The sequence below is a fragment of the Mauremys mutica genome, chromosome 1 (assembly GCF_020497125.1).
Source record: "Mauremys mutica isolate MM-2020 ecotype Southern chromosome 1, ASM2049712v1, whole genome shotgun sequence".
NCBI classification, from domain to species: domain Eukaryota; kingdom Metazoa; phylum Chordata; order Testudines; family Geoemydidae; genus Mauremys; species Mauremys mutica.
The window spans coordinates 146,051,043-146,073,518 of record NC_059072.1 but is presented as its reverse complement, the minus strand read 5'-3'; the positions used below and the strand labels follow the sequence as shown (position 1 = coordinate 146,073,518).

The window sequence follows — 22,476 nt, the reverse complement described above, 5'->3', positions numbered from 1 at the left end:
GACACATAGGTTCAAATGCACCCCTAGTATAACCGTCACTTCAGTGGAGTTCACTAGGTGTTAACTCCGCCCATAAAGTCAAACTGCCCATTTTCATCTGCAATATTTTTGCATTTGGCTTCATCTCTTCAGCAGAGAATACTTCAGTTTCAAGAGGTGTCAACCCAGTAACTTTGGTCAGTTAAACTGCCAGTTTATGTACCAGAGAGACAAAGCTTTTCTCTCTCACCAACAGAAGTCGGTCCAATAAAAGATATTACCTCACCCACCTTGTGTCTCTAATATTATGGGACCAACATGGCTACACCTACACTGCACACAGTTTATGTACCAGTTTATAATCACTAGATGGTGCTCTTGCTTCACATCCAGACCACTGAAAAATTGCTGCATCCTCATACTGGCAGGAAACCAGTGTATTTGAATGTGGGTTATCTGGTTTCCGCTGCAACCCCACACTACCCAGCAAAGTGGAAAATCTACACAGGTGGTGAGATGCATGAAAGAAATAAAACCCCACAGTCTCCACAACAAGCTAGTTGATTCTCTCATGTTAAAACAGACACCAAAAAAGAGAAAATCTGTCTTGCTATATAGGATTATGAGGAACATAGGCTGTGCCCTATGGACCACTCCAACTTTTCAGGATTGAAAACACCATGGGTCTAGAATTCATCTACCCTGTTATATTAAGTTCTATCATGCCAGTGGTCTGCCTAGTCCAGATGTGATAATATTTTCTGGAAAGTCATGGCTAAACCCATTGGATTATACCCTGCCTGAGCATAACTGATAATTCAACATCTGAAAATATAAATCAGTACTCTTTCTTAACATTGGTCCAGAAGAGAGGGGACCTTGAAGCCTGGCACTTGTCATGCTACTGTAAAGGGCTGATCAGTGCTCATTTCTTTTTCTTTCATGTGCGTGCTCGGATTTGACCCTGGAGAATCCCCAGGTGGGGAGATCTGAATGGTATTGTTCCTTCCCCCAGCTAACTCAGTACAGAACTGTTACCTGGTACCAAGACAGAACCCTGCAGAAGTCTGGCCTCTTCAGAGTCTTGGGGTATGTCTACACTACCCACCGGATCGGCGGGTAGCGATCGGTTTATCGGGGATCGATATATCGCATCTCATCTAGACGCAATATATCGATCCCCGAACGCGCTCCCGTCGACTCTGGAACTCCACCAGAGCGAGCGGCCGTCGATCCTGAGCCGTGAGGACGGGAGGTAAGTTGACATAAGATACTTCAACTTCAGCTACGCTATTCACGTAGCTGAAGTTGTGACCCCGTCCCCTAGTGTAGACCAGGCCTTGCTGGCAGAACAGCTAGGAAGTTCTGAACTGTTCCAGTACCTCTTGGTGATGGCTCACCACTGTCCTGCTCTCTGGCATTAGGTGAGGAGGTACTGAAGATATTTTACAATGCTTGCTACCTGGGTGGGGCACCCTGAGAGACTGTGCAGGTGTGAAAATAGAAAGAGATAGTCCTGTGCTGACAGGAGAGAAAGTAACTTGTGGTGCTGGGAGGGACCCTGCAGATCCCCAGTCTCTAGTACCTGGAGATGAACTTGGTACTGCTACTCAAGGAAGAAAGTGGAGCTTTAAAAAGCATGCATGTTGCCATTTCTCACAGACTGTTCTCCAAAATCCTGAGATTTGCAGTAGTAAAATCCCAGGAGTTCAGGACTGAAAAAATGCTACCATACACCCCACTCCTTTTATGATTATATTCTCTAATTTCACCATAGTAAGAGGACACAAAAATCTCTGTACCTTTCATTCAGTCTGACTCTCCTATCCTGACAGGTAGCAGAACTCCACCTGGCAAACTGGCATAATTATAATCCAGGTGAGTACCACAGGTGACCCCAGCGAATCTCACAGAGAAGCTTCTGATGAATTAAGGGCCAAATTTTCAAAAAAACTCAGAACCAAGCAGTTTCCATTGTTCTCAGTGGAACTGCTGGCAGGGGTGCCATTTCAGATTGTTTTTTTTGAAGGGGTGCAACTTTAACTGTGATTCCAGGTGCTACTAAGACACTTGAAAACTCTAGTTTTTTTGTGAGATAACTTAGCAATTAGCTGACAGGAGCACTGTATCTAATTCCTATATAAAAGGAAGGAAAATAAATATTAGACCCCCCTCAGTTCTAATACTAACATGTTCTGATATCTTGTGGCAAGTCACTAAAGGGACACTGGTGAGGTTTAAAATTTGAATGTATATTCTTACTTTGTTACTAACTCTGTAGAGAGACTACATCAGGACTCCAGGGTTCTATCTCAGCTCTGGGAGGGGAGTGGGGTCTAGTGGGTTACAGTGGGGGAAGAGGAGCAGATACATCTGGGTTCTATATAAGAACAGAATGGCCATACTGAGTAAGACAAGTGGTCCATCTAGCCCAGTATCCTGTCTTCTGACAGTGGCCAATACCAGGTGCTTCAGAGGGAATGAACAGAACAGGCAATCATCAAGTGATTCATCCTGTCACCCACTCCCAGCTTCTGGCAAACAGAGGCTAGGGACGCAGAACATGGTGTTGGAGCCCTGCCCATCCTGGCTAATAGCCATTGATGGAACTATAGTCCATGAACTTATCTAGTTCTTTTTTGAACCCTGTTATAGTTTTGGCCTTCACAACATCCCCTGGCAAAGAGTTCCACTGGTTGACTGTGAAGAAATACTTTCTTTTCTTTTAAATCTGCTGCCTATTCATTTTATTGGGTGACCCCAGGTTTTTGTGGTATGTGAAGGAGTAAATATTTCCTTATTCAATTTTTCCACACCATTCATGATTTTATAGCCCTCTATCATAGTCCCCCTTAGTCATCTCTTTTCCAAGCTGAAAACTCCCAGTCTTTTTAATCTCTCCTCAAACAGAAGCTGTTACATACCCCTAATAATTTCTATTGCCCTACTGTGTACCTTTTCCAAATCCAATATATCTTTTTGGAGATGGGGTGACCAAATCTGCACACAGTATTCAGTATGTGGGCGTACCATGGATTTATATAGCGGCAATATGATATTTACTGTCTTATCTATCCCTTTCCTAATGATTCCCAATGTTCTGTTAGCTTTTTTGATTGTCACTGCACATTGAACAGATATTTTCAGAGAACTATTCACAATGACTCCAAGATCTCTTTCTTGATGGATAACACCTAATTTAGGCCTCATTATTTTATATGTATAGTTGGGATTATATTTTGCCATGTGCATTACTTCACGTTTATCAACATTGAATTTCATCTGCTATTGTGTTGCCCAGCCACTCAGTTTTGTAAGATCCTTTTGCAACTCTTTGCAGTCATCTTTGGACTTAATTATCTTGAGTAATTTTGTATCATTTGCAAATTTTGCCATCTCACTGGTTACCTCCTTTTTCAGGTCATTTGCGAATATGTGGAACAGTACTGTCCTAGTACAGACCTCTGGGGGATGCCACTATTTACTTCTCTCCATTCTCACCATTTATTTCTACCCTTTGTTTCCTATCTTTTAACTGGAGTGCCTGGCACAGCTTTCAGGGTCATCCAACTATCCTTAAGCCTTTTGGAGAAGCAGCAAAGAATCCTGTGGCACCTTATAGACTAACAGACATTTTGCAGCATGAGCTTTCATGGGTGAATACCCACTTCTTCGGATGCAAGTAGTGGAAATTTCCAGGGGCAGGTTTATATAGGCAAGCAAGAAGCAAGCTAGAGATAATGAGGTTAGTTCAATCAGGGAGGATGAGGCCCTGTTCTAGCAGTTGAGTGAAAACCAAGGGAGGAGAAACTGGTTCTGTAGTTGGCAAGCCATTCACAGTCTTTGTTTAATCCTGAGCTGATGGTGTCAAATTTGCAGATGAACTGGAGCTCAGCAGTTTCTCTTTGAAGTCTGGTCCTGAAGTTTTTTTGCTGCAGGATGGCCACCTTAAGATCTGCTATTGTGTGGCCAGGGAGGTTGAAGTGTTCTCCTACAGGTTTTTGTATATTGCCATTCCTAATATCTGATTTGTGTCCATTTATCCTTTTCCTTAGAGACTGTCCAGTTTGGCCGATGTACATAGCAGAGGGGCATTGCTGGCATATGATGGCATATATTACATTGGTGGACGTGCAGGTGAATGAACCGGTGATGGTGTGGCTGATCTGGTTAGGTCCTGTGATGGTGTCGCTGGTGTAGATATGTGGGCAGAGTTGGCATCGAGGTTTGTTGCATGGATTGGTTCCTGAGCTAGAGTTACTATGGTGCGGTGTGCAGTTACTGGTGAGAATATGCTTCAGGTTGGCAGGTTGTCTGTGGGCGAGGACTGGCCTGCCACCCAAGGCCTGTGAAAGTGTGGGATCATTGTCCAGGATGGGTTGTAGATCCCTGATGATGCGCTGGAGGGGTTTTAGCTGGGGACTGTATGTGATGGCCAGTGGAGTCCTGTTGGTTTCTTTCTTGGGTTTGTCTTGCAGTAGGAGGCTTCTGGGTACACGTCTGGCTCTGTTGATCTGTTTCCTTATTTCCTCGTGCGGGTACTGTAGTTTTGAGAATGCTTGGTGGAGATTTTGTACGTGTTGGTCTCTGTCTGTGGGGTTAGAGCAGATGCGGTTGTACCTCAGTGCTTGGCTGTAGACGATGGATCTTGTGGTGTGCCCGGGATGGAAGCTGGAGGCATGAAGGTAGGCATAGCGGTCAGTAGGTTTTCGGTATAGGATGGTGTTAATGTGACCATCAATTATTTGCACCGTAGTGTCTAGGAAGTGGACCTCCTGTGTAGATTGGTCCAGGCTGAGGTTGATGGTGGGGTGGAAGCTGTTGAATCATGCTGCAAAATGTCTGTTAGTCTATAAGGTGCCACAGGATTCTTTGCTGCTTCTACAGAACCAGACTAACACGGCTACCCCTCTGATACTTAAGCCTTTTGTTAACTTAATCATCCTGCCTCTGTTTATAAACAAACTCCCTGCCCAAAAGGCAGAAGCTGGGAGCAGTACAGAACTCATCAGGTATCACACTCAAGCTGTGTTGCAGTTGAGAACTTTCTCTGGGGCTAGGGCATGTGTTGTGAGCAGACTTCAGGTACAAAACTCGCAGGGGAGGGGAGCTAGAGCCCTCTCATCCCCCCAAATGGTGCCCTGACTGCTGTGGTGAAATGATTTTGTGAAAACTGGCCACTTCATTTAGGTGCCTAAATGGAAACTGAGCTATTTTGAAAATCTGTACCCAATTGTGCATGCTGAACACTTACAAATCTGGTCATAAGGTCAGACAGGAAATAGAAGAGACACAAATTCCAGGACATTCCTAAATTTGTAGCTAAGATCAGAGGTTCTGAGGATTTTTTAACACTGACTTAAAACATAAGTGAACTTAATGCTGGTGAAAAGTCCAGGCCAACAACACTAAAAACTAAAATCCTCTGTTTATACATAGGAGAAGTGTAGTAGTGCTAACTTGCTCCACTGCCCTGTCATTATGTTCGTACCTAGACCTGGAATGAAGACCATTTCAAGGGGTAGGAAGGCAGTTAATTTGTGTTACCTCCTGGCCAATATTGACAACACAGGAGATAGTTAATACTAATGCTGTTTGTTTTGGTGATGTAAACACTTGCTCCCTAAGATCAACACGTAGGTCCAAAGAAAAATTCATTCTGAATAGTAGGGAAATCTTTATGATGTTGAGATGGTTTAGATCAGAGGCGGGCAAGCTGTGGCTCGTGGGACCCTCTTGCCTGGCCCTTCAGCTCCCAGCCGGGGAGGCTAGCCCCCGGCCTCTCTCCTGCTGTCTCTCTTCCCCCCCGCCGCACCCGCGCAGCCTCAGCTCGCCATGCTGCCAGTGCTCTGGGCAGTGGGGCTACGAGAGCCGCCAGCCTACCCCAGTGCGTTAGACTGGCTGGCTCTGCCCGGGTAGCGCAGCTTCCAGTCCTGGTGCTCTGAGCAGCATAGTAAGGGGACGGGGAGTGTGTGTGTGGGGGGGGGGTTGGATAAGGGGCAGAGGGTCTCAGGGGCGGTCAGGGGCCAGGGAGCAGGGGGTGGTTGGATGGGGTGGAGGTTCTGGGTTGGGGGTGGTCAGGGGATGGGGAACAGTGGGGGATAGGTTGGATAGGCGTGGGAGTCCTGGGGGGCCTGTCAGGGGGCAGGGGTGTGGATAGGGGGCGGGGCAGTCAGGGGACAGGGAGCGGGAGGGTTGAATAGGGGGTGAGGTCCCAGGGGGCAGTTAGGGGCGGGGGGTCCCAGGATGGGGCAGTCAGGGGACAAGGAGGAAGGGGGGTTGGATGGGTCAGAGGTTCTGAGGGGGGCAGTCAGGGGGCAGGAAGTGGGAGAGGGTGGATGGGGGCGGGAGCCAGGCTGTTTGGGGAGGCACAGCCTTCCCTACCCGGCCCTCCATACAGTTTCGGAACCTTGATGTGGCTCTCAGGCCAAAAAGTTTGCCCACCCCTGGTTTAGATAATAGTTTCCCCACCCCTGGTTTAGATAATAGTTTCTTCAATGAAAATGTGGGCAAGCCCCATCACCTAGTATATTTACAATCATACCAGACAAACTGATAGGAATGTAAAATAGAAAAGAAGCTTGGCAAAGAGACTGACTGATTTCTGATAGTCCAAGAGAATGAAATCCCTTATCAGAGCAGCCTTTCACCAGTGCTAAAGCATTTATTTACTTGTTGGCTGCTGGTCACTAGGTGGTGCTGTTAGCTCACATGTTGACTACAACTGAAAAAGGCATAATTTTTTTTTAACCCGCTGTACTGCAGAATCCCATTGCAGCAGGAAATCAATGCCTTTGAATATGGCTTATTTGGTTTCCTCTGCTCCAGAGGACCTGCCCCAGATTGTCAAGTGCAGACTGCACCACAGTCTGCACCTTACAGAACATTTTCCACTATGGTAAGAAAATTGAAATAATTCAACACAGTCGCCATCAAGCACCATACAATTCTCATTGTAATAACACATACAATTTCTTTACAACAGAGAGAGGATTAAAACAGCTTTCTTTCTGGGACAATTTTGAGAAACAATACATAGAAAAGGTTAAAAAAGTCAAAGAAACACTATGAAATAACTATGGATGTCTGAACATAATAATGCAACCCATATTGAACCATATTAGGTCAATCTGGAATTGTATCTGTTCTTTCAACTGGAGAAATCGCTCTTTGTTTTTCTTCCTAAGGCCAGTTGCTAAAGCAAAATAATGCTGTGTTCCATTGCAGAAGCATCTGCTTTTTAGAAGAGGGCAAAGAGATTTCTAAATCTACAATTTGTAAATCAGATTGGGATCCTCCAGGAAGATATCAAAAAAAGATCAGTTGTATATATGATAAATATAATATGATTAATATAATTATAACACTATGCCTAAAATCATAGGATAAGAATAGATAAAAACAGAGACATTGTTAACTTTTTGTTTCAACAATACATGTATTTGGCAGAACACATTTGTATATATAGTCACAACAATAATGCTTAATAAACTAGAAGATAATCCATTTGTAAGGCATCTGTAGGTATTTAATGATGGAAAAAAATGAGTCTGAAATGATCTCCTGTTGCAATTTCACCGACAGATATGAGGACTGTTTATTCCTGTTTTTGTTCAGTGCCTTTAGTTTCCTTCAGCATCTCTTGCCAGTTCTTTTCCATCTCTTCTTTGCAGTTCAGGAATGCATCTTCCAGTCGCCTCATGGAGTTGGCCAAGTCTGGGTTGGTACGCATTACCACCATATCATATGCCATCCAGGTTGCCTGCACTGCAACAACCCAACCAACAGATATTAGAAATTCAGCAATGTTGGGATGGCAGATGGCAGGGAAATAATTGATATTCATGGGAACAGTAGTGGGAATGAATAGGTACCAGTTCTAATCCTTGGCTGAGTGTTCCTACAATGTAATAAACTGAGCAGGGTGGGAAGTGATTTTTTCTGTTCACAGACAAATCTGCAATTTTGGATTTTTTTCCATTACAAAATAGAGTGAAAACTAAACAAAAAATGAAATTTCTCATGAAACACAATTAAACATTTTTGAGTCAATCAAAATGTTTTGTTCCAACTTTGATTTTTTTCATTTTACATTATATCAAATTTAAAACACTGAAATGAAATGTCATTTCAAAATGGAAAATCAAACCATTCTGTTCTGAAAAGGCTGAAATATAATGTTTCAACCTTACCAAAATACTGTTTCAAATTTTCTTTTGAAACAAAATTCCATTGAAATCGACAGTTTCTACATTTTGCTTTTGATGAACTGGTATTTTTTGACAGAAAAAGTTCAGTTGGAAAATTCTAACTAGCTCTAATAATAGCCAAAGAGCACACTCAGCTCAGTGCTCACAAGTAACCCTGCAGTAACAAATCAGTTTGCACAACCCCATCTTCCCTAATCAGTCCCACAATATCAAACCAATGTGAACAGCTCCAAGTATCTGGGCAGCCTACACTAACAAACTACTGTTAAGTATCAGAAGGGTAGCTGTGTTAGTCTATATCCACAAAAACAACGAGGAGTCCGGTGGCACCTTAAAGACTAACAAATGTATTTGGGCATAAGCTTTTGTGAGTAAAAAGCCCACTTCTTTAGATGGATGGAGTGAAAATTACAGATGCAGTATAATAATGCCTGCATCTGTAATTTTCACTCTATGCATCTGAAGAAGTGAGTTTTTTACCCACGAAAGCTTATGCCCAAATAAATTTGTTAAACTGCTGTTAGGAATCCTCTGCTAATCAGTTAAGCATTCACCAATAATACCATAGTAAATCGGTACAAACTGCCCACCACCTCGCAAGCAGTCCTACAATGAGAAACAATTCACACCCACCAGTGCTCATGAGCATATCAATAAAACTTTATAACTACTTTTATACAGACTGTCTCAAAATACTATGGAGTTAAAATGTTGGAACCACTAGCAGCATTTCTACACTCATGTTCCTAGTTTTGCTACTACTGGTGCTGCAGCAGTAAGAAAATTGAAGGAAACTTCTATTGTAGACAAGACCTTGGAATCTGGTGGTGATATTCATGTTTACAAATCTGAAATTCACTTTCCACAAATATTCTTTAAAACCCACTTAAAATTTTATGATTCTGTAAACATCCCTTTCAATAAATTCATTCACTGGAATAGCTGAAGAAAATGGGCACAATGGATACAAACATATTATGAGCAAATTTGATATAAATGTAAATGAATATTTGCAGAAAGATTTTTTTATTTTATTTTTTGCAGTATTTCTCCAGCTCTAGTAGTCAGTGGAGTTTGAGGACTGGGGGTGGGGAAATGTGTGATCTTGCTTTTTTGTAGATGTGAAGGTAAGAATCAATATTCCGTGCACACTGAAAAATTAATATATGTGATTTAGGGAAGTTATGCAATAACTAACAAAATAGCATATGGAGTCCTGTGCTCAGTAACAACCTTGTGGTAACAAATCATCATTTGCATAAGTGACTCTATTTACAAACCGTCTGACCTTATAATAAAGACACATGCACAGGCATATTGGTGGAGGAAATCCCCCCATATTTCACTTTCGAATATCTAAGATGAGTTGAAAGCGTGACTTTCTGCTGAGACAAGCTCAGCTCTAAGTCTGGTCCTTGACTGGGTGGAACCTCTGCTCATTGGTTATGTCCTTTCTAGTGCATAAGTAATTTAACACTTAAACTACTAGCATTTTCCAGAATTGACAATGTAAGCATAGATGAGCACCTTATCTATGATGACTGGCTAAGATGCTTCAGCTTGCATTGTTTGAAGAGAAGGCTACAGGGAAATCTAGAAGGAAATCATAAAAATGCGTGGAAAGATTTATCTAAACCCCTTCCCATTATGCATACAAAACTGAGATTAAATTCATCTTTTATTTTCCCTGTTGGATAATCAATGTTTGCCATTCTCTGATCCTGGAGGTACCAGTTCTTCCAACGTTTTTCCAAACTGAATCTATGTTTATGTTCTAATTATGTTTTTAAGCTCTGTAAATTCCTTTGTATTATTTTCTGTTCTCACTACCAACTCCTCTCACTTCAGTATTATCTTTGAATTTCATTTATGAGCTGAGCTCATAAACGCCTTCCAGATAACTAATTATATTAAATATGACCAGTCTCTTTCTGCAGACATTTATACCACTGTCTGTAGTAACTAAGGATTTCACGTACTGATGTTCTCCACCAGACACATCCCTCAGTTTAATACATTGTGGTCATTAGAACTCAATCTCATTAACAGATTAGTAGATCTCAATCTTTCTCCTCTTATATTTCTGCTACACAGAGAAGTATGAAGTCTACTCTCCTCCACTCTTGCATGTTTACTATTATTATTTCTATGCACTGCTGTAATGCCTTCATCCTCTAGCAGCAAATCTATATCCTCCCCAGAAAAAAGCCACACCTGATAGTTTCTCCATTTCTTCCAGAAGTTTTTCTAAATCCCTGTTCAGGTCCTCCAGCATTTTTACCATGTTGTCATAGTTTCTTTCCCGAGGTTCAGATTTGGCCATCTACAAGAAAAGCAAGAGTGGGGCAGTTAGGAGGAGTGGGGAGTAAGGAAATAAAACTTTTTCATAATAAGAGGAAAGTAACATTTTAAGTTGTATCTCTAATAAGATATGTAAAATTAAATATCCTAGATTGACTTGCTAAATTCATTTAGAGCCTGGACGATGCTGTTTGACTCTAGTGTGTTGCCTAGCACTTTCAATTCACTTTCAGATCAATAGAAGTTTTGGACACAAAGATCAATAGCCTGCCGGTTCAAGCCCATGCTCTTTGTGAACTTTATAGGTCACTATACTAAATCAGACCATTAGCAGATCGTTTCTAGTCTTCTGCTTTCCTGGATTGGTTCTTCATCCACCTGCTTTGGCACTTGCCAATACCTGATGCTTCACTGAAAGATGTAAAATCTCCGCCAATACACTAAAACCAAACTTGAGTGTCAAAAGTTAGACACTTATATACCTTATCTGGGCACCAACATAAATAGCCTGATTTTTAGAGATGCTGAGCCTTCACAATTCACAGACCTTAGCAGAAGCTCAACACCTGAAAATCAGGAGACTTGTTTAGGTGCTGAAATACAGATTTAGATACCTCAGGCAATCAGGTTTCAAAATGTTGGTACTAGCCAATTGTGATCCCAGGGACTTTTGTGAAAAGTTCTAGAGGGGAGCAGGTGTGTCCAAAATATTGAACTAATTATATGTAGCTCTGATGTTGAGCTGTGCATTTTGGTGGTGGGGGTTTTTTTCTGGTAATTTCTGAGTTACATTTGGTGGGCATATTTTTCTAGCTTCTATTTTGAATAAATATTGTCAATAAGGAAGTCAATTTTCCCCATGAGATTTAAAAGCATTTTAAGGAAAAGGTAAGATTTCCAGCCTAAACCCAGACCCCCAATGCTTATAGCAGCCAGGCCACCACATGCAAATTTCACAAGGAAGCCTGGATATTGAGATATTCTTTGTCTCAAAGCCCTGCTTGTAACAGAACACACACCCTCTTGTTTGTTCCACAATACGAGGTGCTGTTTGCATTCGTTCACCATCTTACACCGCTTTTAAGACACAGGAAGCTGTAAAGCATTGGGCCCCAATCCTGCAAAGGGAGCCAGACCTTGGTGTTCAAGCACAGCGCCCCTGACATAGTCATCATAGAATATCAGGGCTGGAAGGGACCTCAGGAGGTCATCTAGTCTAACCCCCTGCTCAAAGCAGGACCAATCCCCAACTAAATCATCCCAGCCAGGGCTTTGTCAAGCCTGACCTTAAACACCTCTAAGGAAGGAGATTCCACCACCTCCTATTCCAGTGCTTCACCACCTTCCTAGTGAAAGTTTTTCCTAATATCCAACTGAAACCTACCCCACTGCAACATGAGACCATTACTCCTTGTTCTGTCATCTATCACCACTGAGAACAGTCTAGATCCATCCTCTTTGGAACCCCCTTTCAGGGATCTGAAAGCAGTTATCAAATCCCCCCTCATTCTCCTCTTCTGCAGACTAAACAATCCCAGTTCCCTCAGCCTCTCCTCATAAGTCATGTGCTCCAGCCCCCTAGTCATTTTTGTTACCCTCTGCTGGACTCTTTCCAATTTTCCCACATCCTTCTTGTAGTGCGGGGCCCAAAACTGGACACAGTACTCCAGCTGAGACCTCACCAATGTCAAATAGAGGTGAATGATCACGTGCCTCGATCTGCTGCCAACGCCCTACTTATACAGCCCAAAATGCCATTAGCCTTCTTGGCAACAAGGGCACATTGTTGACTCATATCCAGCTTCTGGTCCACTGTAACCCCTGGGTCCTTTTCCGCAGAACGGCTGCCCAGCCATTCGGTCCCCAGTCTGTAGCAGTGAATGGGATTCTTGTGTCCTAAGTGCAGGACTCTGCACTTGTCCTTATTGAACCTCATCAGGTTTCTTTTGGCCCAGTCCTCCAATTTGTCTAGGTCCCTCTGTATCCTCTCCCTACACTCCAGCGTATCAACCACTCCTCCCAGTTTAGTGGCATCTGCAAACTTGCTGAGAGTGCAGTCCACGCCATCCTCCAGATCATTAATGAAGATGTTGAACAAAACTGGCCCCAGGACCGACACCGGCTGCCAACTAGACATTGAGCCATTGATCACTACCCTCTGAGCCCAATGAGCTATCTATCCACCTTATAGTTCATTCATCCAGCCCATACTTCTTTAACTTGCTGGCAAGAATACTGTGGGAGACCGTATCAAAAGCTTTGCTAAAGTCAAGGAATAACACATCAACTGCTTTCCCCTCATCCACAGACCCGGTTATCTCATATCACACATGGGCAACACAACAGGGGACAGGTCTTTAAGGTCAATTTGGCGACAAGGGGTCACAATTCTTTATTTGTCCACAGAGGCACAGAGTCCATTCCAAAAAGGGACAATACCTTGGGCGTCGCCTTCAGCTGCTGCCCCCAGCAGCTCTTGAGCCCCACCTGCAGCTCTGTCTCCAGGGCAGTGTCTCTGCGGAGCTGCCCCCTCCCCTCCCACACCAGGGGGGGTCCCGCTAACCCCTTGCCCCAGGCTCTGCCCCGGGCATTGGCTCATTGATCCTAAACACCCGCCGCCCGCGTGCCTGCCCCTGAAGACAGACTCCCCGCCCCCGCCGGTCCCTAGCTCCCAAACCCGTGACGGCCCGGCTGGCTCCGCTTCTCCGCCCCGGGACAGGCACCCCGGGACCGCCTCCGCCTGCAGCGAGCGAGGTGTTTTATACCCCAGTTTAAACGGCCGCGACCGCCTCACCCTCCCTCTTTCCCGCCCAAACCAACTGTCTTCTTCACCCCTCCCCCTCGCGGAGCGCGCGCCGCTCAGACCGATGCGGCTTCTCCGCGCGCCCCAGAAAAGCAGCTGTGTGCCAACTCGCGCGCCTGTCCCCAGCCCACTCCACGCGCTTCCTGCCGTGTCACGTGTCTGCTGCCGCCAACTGCGGAAAAGGAAAATAAAACAAGTGGGCGACAGCGGGAAACTAAAAACTGATATTCCCTTTTCATCACCTTCTCTTCTCTCAAATCGGTCTCCTCACGTGCTCCGTCGCATAATAAAATGTGCGTTTCACGGTTTAGAGGGCATGAAAATCAGGATCGGGAGGGGAAATGCTGGGAAGCGGATTTGCGCTGGCTTGACACTCATGTGCCACATTCATTTCAACTAAAGGTTTATTTTTCTCTTTAATATCTAGTTAGCAGGATATGACAGGCAAGACCCCAGACGCACCCCCACCCTCAAAGAGGTAGATGGAAGCAGTCCCTCACGAAGGGTTGTACATGTGCTTTTTACAGTGAGAGACTCAGGAGCTATAAAAACGTTCCCTGGTCTGTCATATTGCACCATATCAGTCCGTTGGCCCATCTCATCTCAGTAGCAAACCATCCTTTCATATACTTCAGTGTCATTCCTCATGCCCCATACGAAGCTATCAAGCCACTGGTGCATTAGTGTGGCGTCTGACTTTGCTGTACCAGATCAAACCATTAGTCTATTTGGTGCTTTTTGCTATGCTGTATCTACCAAACCATTAATCCAGCTAATCTTGTGTCCTGACTCTTGCTATACCACATGATCAAATCTTTGGTCCATTTAGTTGTCTCTCACCTCCTACTTATCACTGGAAACAGTTGGGAAACTGAAAAGCCTGAGATGTTCCTCTTCTCTGACACCACATTTCCCGTTTCTTGCTCCCATTCTACACACATGCCTGGTTTTCTGCTCCATTTAAAAACAAATGACACTGAATAATTTAAAAATTTTAATTGTTTTAAAGACTAATCTATCCCTAATTTTAAGTGAATTCTGACAATTCTGTGGTTAAAGGCTTAATGAATCCAGACATATTTTCCCTGCATACTGTCTGGAAATGACACATCTCTCTACTCTCTGTACAATTTAGTTCATGTCACTTTCATGGCTGAGGCTGCTGCAGCACCACAACTTGGGGCACTGATAACTTTGGTTGCACCAAAAGTCCTGTGATTTTGGAAACCACCGGCAACGCAGAGAACCTAAGAAACCAGGGCCGCCCAGAGGATTCCAGGGGCCCGGGGTCTTCGGCGGTGGGGGGCCCTTCCGTTCCGGGACCCGCCGCCAAAGTGCCCCGAAGACCTGCGGCGGGAGCCCCCCGCCGCCGAATTACCGCCAAAGCGGGACCCGCCGCCGAAGCGCAGCCCGGTCTTTGGTGGTAATTTGGTGGCGGGGGGTTCCCCGCCGCGGGCCTTCGGGGCACTTCAGCGGCGGGTCCCGGAACAGAAGGGGCCCCCCGCCGCCGAAGACAGGGCTGCGCTTCGGCGGCGGCGGCGGGTCCCGCTTCCCGCCCCCCCGGCCCCGGCCCCGGCCCCGGTCTCAGCCTCTTACCCGAGCGTGTCTCCGGCGGGGCCTGAGCTCTGTCCCACTCAGAGCCGCGTGGTGAGGGGGCGGGGCTGGGAGCTCCACGCCGAGCGGAGGCAGCTGCCCCGCCCCGCCCCCTCCCCACGCCGCTCTGAGCGGGGCGGGGCTCAGGCCCTGTTGGAGCTCCCAGCCCCGCCCCCTCATCACGCGGCTCGGATCGGGGCGGGGCTCAGGGGCTCGGCCGGAGACTCGGCGCTTGATGCGCTGAGGCTCCAGGAGAGGGGCGGAGGCGGGAGCCTCCGCTGTTCTCTTGGGGGCCCCTGCGGAGCCCGGGGCCCGGGGCAAATTGCCCCCTTTGCCCCCCCCTCTGGGCGGCCCTGTAAGAAACATGGGCCGCGAGCAAAGCGTCCCCTGGGAGAGGCTAGCTCACTGTCCCACCCATTCTGCTTGTGGGCCCGCCTCTTCTGCCTTTGACCCCACCCACACTCCACCCCAGGTCCCGCCCCTTCCTCCATTTCTGCTTGGCCCCCTCCTCATTTACACCCCCCCCGCCACTTGCCACGTTTCCCCTTCCCACCCAGCAAGGTCCCCACTGCCTGCTGCTCGCTGTGTCCCTCCTCTAATTCACACCTCCTTCTCCCACAAGGGCCCCACCACCCACAGGGAGGCAGTGAGTGGCAGGCAGGGGGGCCTAATGCGGGGTGGAGGAAGAGAGGAGGGATGGGGGTGGTGTGGGCCTCGCAGGGGAGGAGCAAGGAATGGAGTGGAGGAGAGGAGGGACTCAGCCAGGCAGTGGTGGGTGGGGCCTTTGGGAAGGGGCGGAGCAGGGATGGAAAGAGGCAGAGAGCAGGCACGGATTAGCCTTCCCAGGCCTATTATACCCACTGTCTAGGCCAGGGGTCGGCAACCTTTCAGAAGTGGTGTGCCGAGTCTTCATTTATTCACTCTAATGTTTTGCGTGCCAGTAATACATTTTAACGTTTTTAGAAGGTCTCTTTCTATAAGTCTATAATATATAACTAAACTACTGTTGTATATAAGGTTTTTAAAATGTTTAAGAAGCTTCATTTAAAATTAAATTAAAATGCAGAGCCCCCCCAGGACCCAGGCAGTGTGAATGTCACTGAAAATGAGCTCACGTGCTGCCTTCGGCACACGTGCCATAGGTTGCCTACCCCTGGTCTAGGCAAAGAAATCTCCGAAAAGCTAAGTCTCAGGCCAAAAATTTGAGATTAAGTAGGTGTACATCTAGTTTGTCTTTCCATCTGCCTTACAGAATTGGACCAATCTATTCCCATATCAGAAATGTTTGTAGGGTTAGGACTTCAGATCTTGGGATACTGTCTCCATCCTTCTCTTGACCCAAGAAAGCAAGAGACTGGGACTAGGATTTGAATCAGAAACCCTACACCTATGTCCTGAAGGCTGCTGGATTTATGTGTATGTGTGTTTTTATGAAACTGATATTTGCTCTGGTCTTGTCACAGATGTTTAATGCAGTATGAGTACAAATTAGGTGGCAAACAACACTTGCTTATCTAATAATTATTCCTTTCCAGGATTGTACCCTCAGAGAAGTACAGGTGTGGGTTTGTCAACAGGTCCAGCTGGGTTTTGGCCCTCCTATAGACTTGGCCCACTGAGAGCTGCAAACACTATGAACATGAATGACAGAGAACAGCCTTGTCAAAACAAAGTATTCACAGGAACATAACAAACAGAGAAGAAAAGGATTAAAACAACAACAGGCCTAGACACTTAGTGGTAGGTTCACAGGAGGGACTTAGGCATTGTAGCAAGCAGCTTTGCAATGCCTAATTTTTAGACACTGTGTGAAATTCACAGCTTGAGTTAGAGGTCCAGGCTTCTTATATAATCAATGGGGATAGTTAGGTAGGGACAGTTCTAAGGGCTGGTGAGCAGGGTGGTCCCCTGGATGCCAGCTTCCAGAGCACGCCATACCAGGGGTGGGCAAACTTTTTGGGGCGAGGGCCACATCTGGGTGAGGAAATTGTATGCAGGGCCGGGGCAGGGCGGGTGGAGTGCGGGATGTGGAGGAAGGGGCTCAGGACAAGGGATTGGGACAGAGAAGGGGTGCAGAGTGTAAGGGGGGCTCAGGGAAGGGGGTTGGGGTGCATGGGGTGCAGGGTGCAGCAGGGAGCTCAGGGCAGGTGGTTGGAATGCACAGGAGTGCAGAAAGGGGCTCAGGGCAGGGAGTTGGGTGCAGGAGGGGTGCGAGGTACAGGCAGAGGGCTTAGGGCAGGAAGTTGGGGGGCGGGGGGCAGGAGGGGTTTGAGCTCCAGCCTGGTGCCGCTTACCTAAAGTGGCTCCGGGGTGGCAGTGGCGCACACCAGGGCCAGGGCAGGCTCCCTGCATGCCTGCCCTGTTCCCACGCCACTCCAGGAAGTGCTGCGGCCCCTGGGTGGGCGGGGGGGCAGAGGGCTCTGCGTGCGCACATGGAGCCCTTTGCCTCCCGGCCCGGGGGCTGCTTCTGAGAGCAGCGCCGGGCCCGCAGCACCACCAGGGGTAATCCCGCGGGCCGGATCCAAAGCCCTGAAGGGCCGGATCCGGCCCGCGGGCCATAGTTTGCCCATCCCTGCGCCATACTCTTTTGTTGCTCATCTTTTTTTTGCTCTGCTCTGACTGGCTGGCCTTCTCCCTTGCACCCTTTGACTGCTCAGCTAGGGGAGCGGGGAGACAGAGTGTTCTCAAAAACATTTCACACTGGCTGGCAACATGGATAGGACTGCTCCTGGAACTAAGCACCTAAGAGATGGATTCACAAAAGCCAGCAAGTTGAGTGGGTAGCTGCCAAATATAGCCAGGTGGAAATGTAAAGCAGGGTGTACGTGGCCTAAGCTCTGCCCCCTCAAAAAGACTTAGGCACCTAACTCCAGGCCATACTGAGGTGCTTTCTTCCACTGGGGATTCACAGCTATGAACCATCTCCTGGAGTTAAGTTCTTAAGCCAGGCCTGTCCCTTCACAAGAAAAAAATGAGGAGGTGGCACCACCTCTCTTATACACAGTAGCCCAATTATCCGATTCAAGATGTGGGGAGCTTGGGTTCAAATCCCTCCTCTGTCTACTATGGAGCAAGGACTTCCTCTTCCAGGTGAGAGTACTAACCACTGGAGTCTAGGGTATTCTGTGATGGAGAGTCTCTCAATTGCTCAAGCTAGTCCACTTTGTGTAACTAATTAAATATTAATTGCACCATGTTTCTGAGTATGCCTACCAGATTGGGCCCCACAGGTGAAACTCCTTGTTTTCAATCCCACCCGAGCTTAGGTGTGAGTTAGGCATCAGGCAGCTTGGCATTGTCAAGACTTAGGTGGCTGTGTGCATGCCCAGTGCCAGAAATTCAGGCACCTATTTAGGGGAATTTACAAAATTTAGGTGCCTACAGGGTTAGGTGGCACCTGCACAGTGGTTTTGTGAATATCAGTGATGCCTAAATGTTAGACATACGCACCTAAGTCCCACTTGTGAATCTAGCCCATATTATCTTACCTAAAGCTTAGCCTTTCATTGCAAGTTTAAGTAGTTTCCACTTGACCTAGGCACCCCAGCATTGGGGGTGGGTGATATAGTGTGCACCCCTCCACAATCTCTGCCTCTGTCTCATACGGCTGTAACTGGTGCAGGGTGAGCAGGGCAGCCACCCAGGTCACAAAGCTGGTGGGGATCAAAAAATGAGGTGGTGCAGGATTGGGCCCAGCAGTGTCAGCCCACTCCCCCCCCTCAACAGCAGGATTGGGCCCAGTGACATCAGCCGGAGCAGAGGCTGCTCAGTCTTCCATCTCCCTCCCGCCCTACCCCCGGATCAGGCCCAGCAGTGTCGGCCAGAGCCCAGGGGGAGAAGCCCTCAGGGAGGTGTTGACTGATGGGCTGGTGCTGCGTTCTGGGTCTGTGCCGGTCACCCTGCCACCATGAGAGGGAGAGTGACACTGCCTCCCACCTCCAGTGGGTACCCCCGCTGCAGGTACCTCCTTCAGTATCCATTAAATACCTCCTCCCAGTACATACACACCCTTCCAGCACCCCAAATACTCCCTCCCAGTACACACATACCCCTCCAGCACCCCCCAAATACCTCCTCCAGCACCCTCCAACTGTACACACACACACCCAGTTCGCCCTCTCTCCGGCAGTGTCCTCCTCTATTTGGCAACTTGAATTGTGGTAATCCTAGTGACGGTTCCATTCTCACGGCCTTGGTTTCTGGAGCTGGTGGGAGCGAGTCTGTTCTGTCAGCAGCAGCTGCCTGCCTCCAGTGCCTAGGCTGGGCACTGGGCTCGCGTGGCTGAGCTCAGAGCTTGGGCTGTGTGACTGCAAGCCCAGCTGCCATGGATCAAGGGAGCGTGGGGAGAGTGACCTGGCTGCAATGGCAGGTCCCCGGGCAGCAAGCGGAGTGTGACCAGGCTGCTGAGAGGCAGGTGTCCAAGGGAGATGAGTCATTCAGGGAGCACCTCGGGGAGTATCTCAAGGCAGCCAGGCTCCATGGGCAGGGGCTGGCTCCCGTGGGCATAGCTGGTCAATGCTGGGCTCCTTCAGGACAGAGACATGAGTGTGTGAGGGGTGCAGCTCAGAGCTGTGCCACCCACCCTGCCTGGGGAGTGCCCAGCATGCAGTGGCGGCCTGACTTGGGGAGCAGGGCAGGGAGGGCTGCCGGGCAGTCAACCACCACCCCACTCCCACAGCACGGAGAGCCAGGGGCCCAAGCATGCTGGGCAGGGCTGGTGCAAGGAAGTTTCGCTCCCTAGGTGAAACTTTCACCTTGCGCCCCCCCACCCAGCCCTGCGGCAGCTCCCCGCCCCAGCTCACCTCTGTTCTGCCTCCTCCCTGAGCACGCCGCCCCCGTTCTAATTCTCCTCCCCTCCCAGGCTTGCAGTGCCAAACAGCTGACTGGCTCTGCAAGCCTGGGAGGCGGGAGAAGTGGAGCAGCGACCGAGCGCTCGGGGAGGAAAGCTGTAAAAAAAAAAAAAATTGGGAGCACCGCTTTTTGGCACCCCCAAATCTTGGCACACTAGGCAACTGCCTAGTTCATCTTAATGGTAGCACCGGCCCTGAGGCTGGGTGATTTCCACAAGCTCCAATCTGCCAGCTTCTTGCAGGTGGTGATGGTTTTCAAAGTGTACGATGCATCCCCCTATGGATGTGCACCTCACAGTTTGAAAACCTGTCTGCTAACAGGAAGGAAGAAATCCTGGGGAAGGGGGTTGTAACTCCGCTTGACCTCTACACGTCACCTCTAGGGAGCACAAATATGCTTGCTCCCCTGAGTGCTAAAATGCTTAGTTACAGTCTAACTCTCAGTCAGTGTCTCCTCCTCACAGGCAGCCTTTTTATCCATATTATGCATCTCACCGAGGGAGTCAGAGAGACTCCCAGTAGTGGATTCACTATGTTTTCTGTTAAACACCTGCAACTGAGTTAGAGTCATTGTCTGCCTTCCTGGTGAAGTGTATACTCTCCAGGATTGAGTAAATTCATTGTTGCAACGTAGCAGACAGCAAAATAGTAACCTTATGCTGTGAGTAAGGATAAGATTATGTCACAAAAGCCACGGAAGTCACAGATTCCATGACATTTTCTGCTTCAGTCCTGGGGTGGTGGGCCAGAGCTGTCAGCTTGCGGGAGCTCAGGAGCTCCAGCCAGCGGAGGGCTGCCCACAGCTGCTGTAGGTGGTGGTGGGGATCTGGAGCTCCAAACCACTAGCCTGGGAACTCTCAGCCACTGTGGGTGGCGGGGGGACTGGAGGTCCAAGCCACTGGGGGTGGCAGGGGAACTTGGAGCTCCCAGCCTAAGCCATATCTCCAGCAGAGACTGGAGTGTGGAGAGCTGAGGAGGCCCACCTTGGGGGAGGAAACTGAGACAGGAAGCAGATGTAGTGCCACACTTGTCCAGTAGGGTGCACTATGTGGCAGCAATGCCCCATGACTGGGTCCTTACAACTTTTTCTGCTGTGTTCACAAGAGCTTCCTCACTTAGGCCCTGTCTATGCTACAAGTACTAACCATGGTTTTTTTTTGTAATCAGGTCATGATGCTCTCCTCTAACTCAGAACAAACACAGTGTAGTTGTGTTCATACAGTACCTTTGTCACAACATGTACATATCAGGATGCCTGACTTTGCTTATGTAAGCAGAGTCAGGATGAGATCTACCCTGACATCTGGTGGTACATTATGAGGAGTGGGCAAAGGAATTTTAGGAATGTGCATTTGCATTGGTAAACCCACTCCACTTAGCATAACACACAGCAGCATGGGATGGTTATTTTCACACTGTGGAATCCCCAATTTCTTTGTTATTGGGGCAGGAAGGAGAAAAAAGTGCTGTTACCTTAATTATGTGAATGAGGAACTATGAGACTGCTTTATGACAGAAATGACTCAACCTACATTAAATAGTACTTGCTAGACAAGGGACATGGGTTCCAAAACCCAGTGAAGAGAGAGAGGCTGGGGACTGGTGTGTGTACCTGATGGTATGGGCCCCTTTTGAGGGCCTGGAACACCAATTGCACATCCTCCTCTCTCCACTGTTAAAGAGCAGAGCTAGTTTTGAATCCTTTAGGAGTCCATCTGGAGGCTGCTGACCTGAATTCCTGTTGGGCCAAGGTGGCACTGGGGCTCAAGTTGAAACCACTAAGAGCTGAAATCACTAAAAGAGCTAAGCTTACTGAGCTGAGATCACTGAGTGGGAGAGCCTGAAGATTGATTGCTAAGCAGTTGGCAGAGCGGAGCAGTCTGCAGCACGTTGGTGCAGCCTGTGGAACAGTGAGCAGTGTGGAGCGGTTCGCGGGGACGGCTGATGCGGTTCACAGGTTGGCTGGAGGAGCGGCACAGCTGGTGGAGTGGAGCCAGTCGTGGTGAAGGCTACAGCAGAACTCCACGGAGAAGCGGGGCAGTCAGCCCTGGCCCATGTAAGGTGTCCTTTAACACCCTGTGTGTGCCCCCCCCCCATTTCCACCCAGGCTGGGGGGGTAAAACTCTGCAGATAAACTTTTGAACTCTGGGGTGGCACTGACCAGAGACAGAGACTCTTGGGTTGTTGGACTTTGGGGTGATTGGACTTAAGACCCTAAGGAGGAAAGGACAGTGCCAAATGTACTTGGAGGTGGGTTTTTTTGCTTATGGTTTGTGTATAGTCCTGTTTGTGGTGTCTCTCCAACGTGATGCCGCATTGTTTCCCTCCTTTATTAAAAGGATTTTGCTACACTCTGTGCTTGCGAGTGGGGAAGTATTGCCTCCTAGAGGCGCCCGGGGGGGTGGTAGGTAATTGTCCCAGGTCACTGGGTGGGGGTTCGAGCCGGTTTTGCATTGTGTTATTGAAACGGAACCCCTGGATACTGAACCTGGCCCTTGTTGCTGCCAACTCAGAGGGGCAGAAGGGTTACACTTGTATCATTGCATTCTCAGAAATTCTAGGCAGCACACTCACACTTCACTTTGGAAGGTGAGGGCAGCCTTGTCGGCTGCCTCTCGGGCTTACCTCAAGTGGGACCTATAGAAGGGTGCTCCCCGCCCACCCCACACTTCGGGCCCTCCGGACCTTTTCATCGAGCCCTTGTCCTGTGAGCCCCCCTGGCCTCCCCAACTTATACCTT

At 48.0% G+C, this 22,476-nt stretch overlaps 1 protein-coding gene across 4 annotated transcripts; it reads right to left on the bottom strand.

Moving 5' to 3' along the window:
• Positions 1–6,935: 6,935 nt before the first annotated feature.
• Positions 6,936–14,908, bottom strand: SYCE3 (synaptonemal complex central element protein 3). Of its 4 annotated transcripts, none has more exons than XM_045017280.1 (3): positions 14,890–14,908; positions 10,404–10,512; positions 6,936–7,746 (listed from the first exon to the last, which is right to left on the bottom strand). In XM_045017280.1, exons 2-3 carry the CDS (start codon positions 10,510–10,512, stop codon positions 7,577–7,579), a joined length of 279 nt encoding a protein of 92 aa, XP_044873215.1. In that variant the 5' UTR covers positions 14,890–14,908; the 3' UTR covers positions 6,936–7,576. The 4 variants fall into 4 exon arrangements, with proteins under 4 accessions (XP_044873215.1, XP_044873223.1, XP_044873206.1 ...); XM_045017288.1 differs by lacking the exon at positions 14,890–14,908 and adding an exon at positions 13,356–13,374; XM_045017271.1 differs by lacking the exon at positions 14,890–14,908 and adding an exon at positions 11,510–11,681 and having other exon boundaries at positions 6,937–7,746.
• Positions 14,909–22,476: the final 7,568 nt, after the last annotated feature.

Bases quoted from the DNA above. Each gene is read 5' to 3' on its own strand.
- SYCE3 (XM_045017280.1), bottom strand. From the start codon at position 10,512: ATGGCCAAATCTGAACCTCGGGAAAGAAACTATGACAACATGGTAAAA. The intron at 7,747-10,403 runs GTGTGGCTTTTT...GGGTTGTTGCAG, and splicing joins AGAAATGGAGAAACTATCAG to TGCAGGCAACCTGGATGGCA.